This window comes from Mytilus trossulus, chromosome 12 (assembly GCF_036588685.1).
Source record: "Mytilus trossulus isolate FHL-02 chromosome 12, PNRI_Mtr1.1.1.hap1, whole genome shotgun sequence".
NCBI classification, from domain to species: Eukaryota; Metazoa; Mollusca; class Bivalvia; order Mytilida; family Mytilidae; genus Mytilus; species Mytilus trossulus.
The window spans coordinates 29,687,732-29,695,557 of record NC_086384.1 but is presented as its reverse complement, the minus strand read 5'-3'; the positions used below and the strand labels follow the sequence as shown (position 1 = coordinate 29,695,557).

At 30.5% G+C, this 7,826-nt stretch overlaps 1 protein-coding gene across 1 annotated transcript; it reads left to right on the top strand.

Annotated features, from left to right (window-relative positions):
- The first annotated feature begins 1,280 nt into the window (after positions 1 to 1,280).
- On the top strand, positions 1,281 to 4,384 carry LOC134692038 (uncharacterized). The gene is made up of 2 exons (XM_063552391.1): positions 1,281 to 1,769; positions 3,985 to 4,384. Exons 1-2 carry the CDS (start codon positions 1,328 to 1,330, stop codon positions 4,266 to 4,268), a joined length of 726 nt encoding a protein of 241 aa, XP_063408461.1. The 5' UTR covers positions 1,281 to 1,327; the 3' UTR covers positions 4,269 to 4,384.
- The last annotated feature ends 3,442 nt before the right edge of the window (positions 4,385 to 7,826 follow it).

Below are 7,826 nucleotides of genomic sequence, written 5' to 3'. Positions count from 1 at the left end.
AAATTCAAAAAATGACGTGACCTATTTTCATTTTGGGGTACGAAGAATAAAATTACCGATGATTTGTAAGAATTTAGAAAAGGCAAATTGGTTTGTATTTGGAGTTATAATGAAGTTGATATTATTCATTGTTATTATAAAAAATGTTTTTAAATTATTTTATTTTCAGTTCATATTGAATTTCACGATGTCAGCGCTATCTATCAGGATTCTTTTCCGTGTAAGTGTTTGATAACTGTTTTAACTATCATCTTTGTCATGTTAGAAGGAAAACTAATTATCGTTGTTTAAATACGTGTTTAAACATCTACTGATGTTAATGCTGTGTAAAAATGATTCTAATGAAACATCGCTTGTAACGTTCAATTTGGTTGGATAACGCGTACAAATAACATCATAAATTTTCGTGGCATAAATTGATAATTGATGCTATGAAAATGTAAACGCAAACAGCGTATGACAGATTTTAATTGTATTATTTGAGGTTGTTGTCTGTCAGTTTCATTAAAATTGAGATTTTAGCTCCGACGGCATCACTTAATGAGTTTAAGATTGCAGATATCAGCTGCTTACTGGCTCCGCTTAGGAGTCGCAAACAAACTTAATTTGCAACCATCAAATAACCAATTATTTCCTAAATATATATAATTAACTTTATCATACATAGAGTCAAAATACAAAAAATGACAACATAAATATAAAAGGTGATGTTGTAACACTCATCTTGTATTGAACATGTTCAAGAGTGGTTAAACCTATTATTCATTGTTTATACTCAAAATGAAAACAACCCAAATTCCAGGCCCAATGACTCGTGTTTTGGGGACAAACTTTATCATATTTACTCAATTCTTAGCATTTTGAAAGCCAATAGCACAAACACGAAAACCTGACTAAATGATCATAAAAATTATCGTAATCTAAGTCCATTGTACCTTATTACGCTATATAAAGTGTTATCGAGTGAAAGAGACGTTGTGTTTTTTGCATTTAAGATCGCATACAACAGTTTATGATGTTTTATACATACGTGTCCCGTGTACTTGCATATATATCATACATTTCGCAACTGCCGATTGTTGCTAATAGGAATAACAAAAAATATTTTGGTGATGTTGCAATTGAAAATATATATGCCAATAATATTCTGAACATGTCCAAGGTGTTTTCTTTCCTAACCTTTTAATGGTGAACACCCAAATAAGCGGTGTAGGCGTCCCTATTACAAAAATTAAAAACATAACTTATTAATTTAATTGATATACAATATTTAGGTAACTTTGAGTACGGGTACCCGCAAAGCACTGGTGCAATAACTGAAACTGGAATGATGCAATCCACTATCGGTGTTGACGACAATTCAAAAATAAGTATAAAGGATATGACGACACAGGAAACCAGCTCAAAAGAAATCAGCACGACACAAGAACTAAATCCAGAAGAAGGAATCACTACACAGGAACCTAATGCAGAAGAAATAACCATGTCAATGGAACCGAACTATGAAGAAAACATAACGACACAAGCACCAAACCCAGCTGAATCAACCATAACAGAAGAAATGAACGTTGGAGATGGAAGCACCACACTAGATTACAACTCAGAAGATGGTATCACATCAAAAGAACAGGCTTCTGAAATTAGTAGCACGACCAAACGACGAACCTCAGATGAAATAATCACAACACACACACCAGAATCAGAAGAAAAACCAACGACACAAGAAATAAATTCAGATGAAGGAACCACGACACAAGAACCTTCAGGCGGTAGGTAAATGATTGTTTAAAAAAATGCACAGCGCATAATTTAATCATCAACATTGATTACACTTTAACTCAAAGAGGATAATCATATTTTATAGTTGATACCAATTTGGTTCATTTAAACTATATCAAGGTTTTTTTAAATGAGATAATCGACATTAATACACAGTCATGTAAATGTATATCATCGAAAAAATACAACAATGAAATAGTGAAAAATACACACCATACAACACTTAATACATGGCAAGCGAACAATCCAATCTCTTTACCTTCAAGAACACAAGTTTTTACATTCTTTCTTTGGGTTTTTTCCACTCGCAAAAAAATGTTGATTGAGGCAGCGTGTCAGAATACTCAAAGTTTTCTGCAAAGAAATGCATATTTGTGGATCATGAAAATGTCTCGGTTAAAGAATGATGTTGGAAAACATGTTGGAAGGTGTGGGATTAAGTAGGTAACATTGTATACTATGTTTCGATTATACGCTTCGAATTTAGGAACAATCCTCTTCAAACCATTTCATTGATTTTAACATAACATACCGAAATATGTATCGATTTACTGATAATGAAATCTCCTTTATATGCAATTTTAGATATCAATTCATTTGTCTATAAGTTTTTCCATTATGGAAAATATAACAAAAGTTTTTTTCATAATATGTGCATACTTACCGAATTAGGGATAACCGTGAAAAATGTGTTCGTAAAAACATGTCAATAATTTATGATATATACACATGGAAAAAAGTATTGCAACACTTTGATTTTTTAAAACTTGAAAAATCAGCCTCTTCTTTTGGATGAAATATAATAAATAATATGTGTTTAATATTATTGAAACATAGTTTATGATAACATTGGCATTGAAACGAACAAAAAATGTTTAAAAAAAATTATTTATATAACCTCAATTTTAATAACAAAATGAAGTGTTTTTTGTACAAAAACTTTCATTTTACAACTTTTACTGTAGTCGAACTTTACAATGTCAGACATTTGAAAATTAATCTTCAGATGACTTTTCACATCATGGTTGATCGCTATACGCCAAACAATTAGTACTTTGTGCGCAGCCTACAATCACACGGATAACCACATCTCAACGTCTTCTGATTCCTGCCATAAATCGACTAAAATGTTGTTAAGGTAGCAGCGACCACTTCTGATGAAGGGCATTGTTTATTGCATGATGTGTTTGAACTGGTGTGTCCTTTCGCACACTTTCCCCCAATAGTGTCACATATATGCTCGATATGGTTCAAATCCGAGCTACGATCGGGCCAAGGAAGATGAACCGAATTCCATTTGAACATTGGATCTTCCTCCACGATGCTTATTTCCAACTTTGGCGACTTCTGCACTACATTGGATACGGAAAACTGTGTGACTGTTCGTTAACAAAGGTCTCCGAAATTGTCTTATCGCACGATAACCAGTAGCGATGAGTTGATCTGGAACAGTTCTTGTTAAAAGGCTCATGCATGGTCACCACTCTTTTTTTAGAATTGTCTTGTATGCAATGGGTTTCCTTCTGACCAACCTTCAGTATGCTTGATTTTCTCTAGCAAAGGGTATAGGGGGTCTTCATTATCTCGGAAGGTCTTTAACAGCGTGGATTGTCTGATTTTAATCTCAAAGAGACTTATAGTGGAATGGTGATGACCCACAATACATGCATTTGTTACAGCGACATCACTGCTTTTCTTATGCCGATAATCTGCCATCTTGCTCCAGTTAAGAGTTGTCAAGGACCCATTACAAGGTGTCAATCACATAAATTTAAAAACTTGATTATTTAAAGTGTTGAAAACAAGGAGGATAAAAACATCTGTTATGTAGTTTACGGGTACAGCAGCTGCACGTGCAGATAAAAACTTATCGAGTCGATATTTATTGATTAAACTCAGGTGATATTAAAATAATGTTTAACTAGTTCTATTTTATCAAATTATATCATAAAAAATCAAGAGTGTTTTTTCATTTCAATTTTAATTTGGTGTTGCAATATTTTTTTCCAACTGTATATGTTGAATCTGACAATCCAGAAATGTTGCATTCATTCGATAGCGTTTCGGTCATATTATGTTGCTTAACCTAAAGTCGTCCAAAAGTTGTATAAAGGTACAAGTATTTGTTTCATTGTATACCTTTGTATCGAAATACTTGAACAGTTAATATTTTAGACTAAGGTTTTCATATTTGTATGATTACAGATGCGAGTGTGACCTCTGCACATTGCCTTTGTTCTCAAGTGTGTACACCAAAATCAACGACAAAGAATACAACAATTGAAAATCTACAGAAAGAACTAATAATCGATAAGAAAACATTTTCATCTTACAAACGATCTTTAATATGTATCAAAGATTTTAGATCATCGTCAAACGCCATCGGAGGATTTGCCATTGTGATTTTGTCTGTCGTGTTTGGAATATTAGTCCTTTCTGATATACTTCTTCTCTTTAGACGCAAAGCCAATCTCAATCATATAATCTAAATCGGAACACAATATCTGAACTCTTAAATATAACATGAGTGATATGTTCTTATAAAGACTGATACAACATTATGAAAAAAAAGACACAATAATTCAGCCGAAGGAATTTATTTTTTCACAATGCATATATATTTTTAATTGAACTAGTATAATATACTTTTTTCAAAGTTCCAATATTTGGAAAGATATTTATTATAGTAGTGACAATCTATCAATGTACATATTTAAATGAAAAGGTATTTATAACGTCAATACAACCTTTCTATTGTTAACAGCATTATCATCAATTTACTGTAAATTTTGCGATATTGAGAAATAAAATGCTTCTGAACGTCTTGTCCCCGAGGGTATCACCAGCCCAGTACTTAGCACGTCGTTGTTGAATTGAATATCGATTATATGGTCATTTTCTTTTATAAATTTCCTATTACAAAATTTTAAACTTTTCGAAAAACTAAGAATGTTCTTGTCCAAGGAATAGGATACCTTAGCTGTTTTTGGCACAACCTTTTGGACTTACGTATACGGGTCATCAATGCTCTTCAACTTTGTACGTGTTTGGCTGTATAACTATTTTAATCTGAGCGTCACTGGTGAGTTTGTATGTAGACGAAACGCGCGTCTTGCGTATTACATTATAATCATGGTACCGTTGATGAATAATTCCTATAAAAGAATTGAAATGCGAATTTTATTTATTGCAATTATAACCTTTTCGGAGTTTTCAAATTGTAAAACCATCGATTGAAAAAAAATTCTGAATTTGCAGTTTAACAAAAGCCAAAGCTGAATTAAAAAACTAGTGTTCTATTCAAATTGCTCTAGTAGTGATGGTAATCAAGTTTGAATTCGGTTTAATATAGAGAAAAAAAAATGGATTTTGTCTTTGGCAAAGTCGACATCTTAGTGGTCATCTATTATAACATAATGTTCTGCCATGGTCAGAATTATTCGTTCATATGGTTGATGAAGATTGTCAGTTCCTATAAGAGCTGAAATATTTCATAATGAAAACATGCAATCGATCCTATGTCGTAAGTTTAATGATCAACGCCATTTTTTTAATTTGTTATACGTTGAGATTTGATCGAGATATACCTGTATTTGATGTATTTTTCATTTAAGGTGGTACCCAATGTCTTCACTAAAATTAATTTGACTCGTTTAATTTTCATAAACATTTGACAAAGTATTTTATTTAACCACCAACAAATTTGAACCAACAATTTTATCAGAAAAATTACACTGGTTATATAGCAGTTTGACAAGCACAAATTTTGATCATTGAGAAGCTTAATATTCCTTAACAACACAGAGTAATTTAAAGGGAACCTGATTTTACAGAGTTATCTCCCTGTTGTGTTATGTACCACCATAAGGTTTGAACAATAGATGTAATCCAAATTTTGTCAGCACATTGGATTACTTAGTTACAGGTTGTAATCTCTATAGCGGAACTACAACATAAGCTTACTTCTATGTTTATGTGTTTAAGAAGCACTCGTTTGCAGTTTTGCTAAATGATAATAGAAACGAGACGTCAGGAAAGAAACTAGACTGTTCCAGAAGATAAGTGGACATCCAATAAAGATATGATATTCGTTGTCAATAATAAAAGCTAGAACGTTGGTATGATGTCTGTAAAATTGTCCTGTCCTGATTGACTTGATTGTGGGTTACTCATAACAAGGAAAATACATGTATTAAACCAAGAGTTCCAAATGTTGAAATCCCACCAAATTTTTAAATAGGATTTGTTTTACTTAGTCTTTAGTTTTTGATATAGTTTTTTGTGTATTTTTTTTTCTGTTTATCTATTCAGACTATTGTCTTTTGTATGCATGGCGTTGTCTCTTTATGTTCGATATATGAGTGTGTATGACCCTCTTGTATCTTTTAAACACTATTTTCTTACAACTTCAGATTAGGGTTTTTAGTCTCGATAATTTCTAACGCACACATTATACAATAATGAGATGAAATATTAACAAACAACATATTTTTTTTTCATTTTACTATTTAATTGATCATATAAAGAAATATAATTGAACAGGTTTTGTCTTTTGAAGTAGGGTTTAGCTCCATTAGATTTAAAAGACGACATCTAATGTGTCAAATATTTTATTCATTTCTACAAGACAAATAATTTGTATATTAAATTACGGTGTCTTGTTTTATACTAATATTTCCTTTAACATATTTATTTGTAATATATATATATTCTGAATAATAAAAGTTCTTAACTTGAATATGACATGGCCCTAATTTGATGCAATACCAAAATAAGGACAAAAGATATAAAAAATGGCTTCAAATGTATAACTCAAAGTAACTTTTTTTGGATTAGACATTTTATAAACAATTATACAGATTTTACATGGAGGTGTTAATTGTCAGTTCCAATAATGTATTTCTGTACAATAACAACATTGTCAGTTATTAGCAAAGGAATGGTTGTACAACGCGAAAATAGTAGTTTATAAAACCTTTAAGTACATGTTTTGAATGTTTAGACATTTTGTTTGTTTTTAACAACTAACAGCATTTTTCAAAATAAGAAATGAAATATGTGTTTACTGCAAGGTAAGATATTTGAAATCTTAAAAAATACTACACATATATAAAAAATATACAAAATGTACTCACCCAACAACACATATGAAATATTAATATATACAGTTTTACGATTATCTGTTCACATTAAAATATAACTATACAAAACCGTTAATAGATCAAAAGTATAACCATCGTTTATAGTGCAATGTATTTCAATAAAAAAAAGTAGAAATATTGGTTATAAAGAGAAACACTTAATGATTTGTTCTGTAACCAATAGTACAATTTTGTTTTGTTTATTGTATCACGAATTTGCATTGGTAATTTAAAACTTTTTAAGAGAAACACATACAAACCGTTTGATAAAAAAATCATTCCAATATATAATGGACACTTCAACTGCAATATAAATTTGTTGCCAAATTATTAGCATCACTTTTTTAATTGAAATTCAATTGTAAACTTTTAAACCTATATCATGTATATAGTGCAATGTATTTCAATAAAAAAAAGTACAAAAATTGGTAATATAGGAAAACACTGAATGATTTGTTCTGTTACCAATAGTGCAATTTAGTTTTGTTTATTGTATCACGATTTTGCATGGGTAATTTAAAACTTTTAAGTGAAACACATACAAAACGTTTGATAAAAAACATTCAAATATGTAATATACACTTTAATTGCAATTTAAATTTGATGCCGAATTATTAGCATCACGTAATAATTGAAATTCAATTGTAAGCTTTTAAACTCTGAATCAATTCAAACGTTGTAATGTTTTAGAATTACAATAATGCTAAACAAATGTATAAATAAAATATCATTGTTGGTTCGGTATGTTTTAAAATAGAGTTATCTTCCCTCTGTCAGAAAATACTAACACTCATCGTAAGTAGGGTCGAAGCTAATTTTATCATTATAAATTGACTCATAATAATTGAAATATATATATAAAAAAACCATTACAACTTATGAAAATCTGAAAATGAGAATATATAT

Excerpts from the sequence above, each read along its gene's own strand:
- LOC134692038 (XM_063552391.1), top strand. The coding sequence starts at position 1,328 with ATGATGCAATCCACTATCGGTGTTGACGACAATTCAAAAATAAGTATA. Across the intron at positions 1,770-3,984 it reads GACACAAGAACCTTCAGGCG|ATGCGAGTGTGACCTCTGCA; the intron begins GTAGGTAAATGA and ends GTATGATTACAG.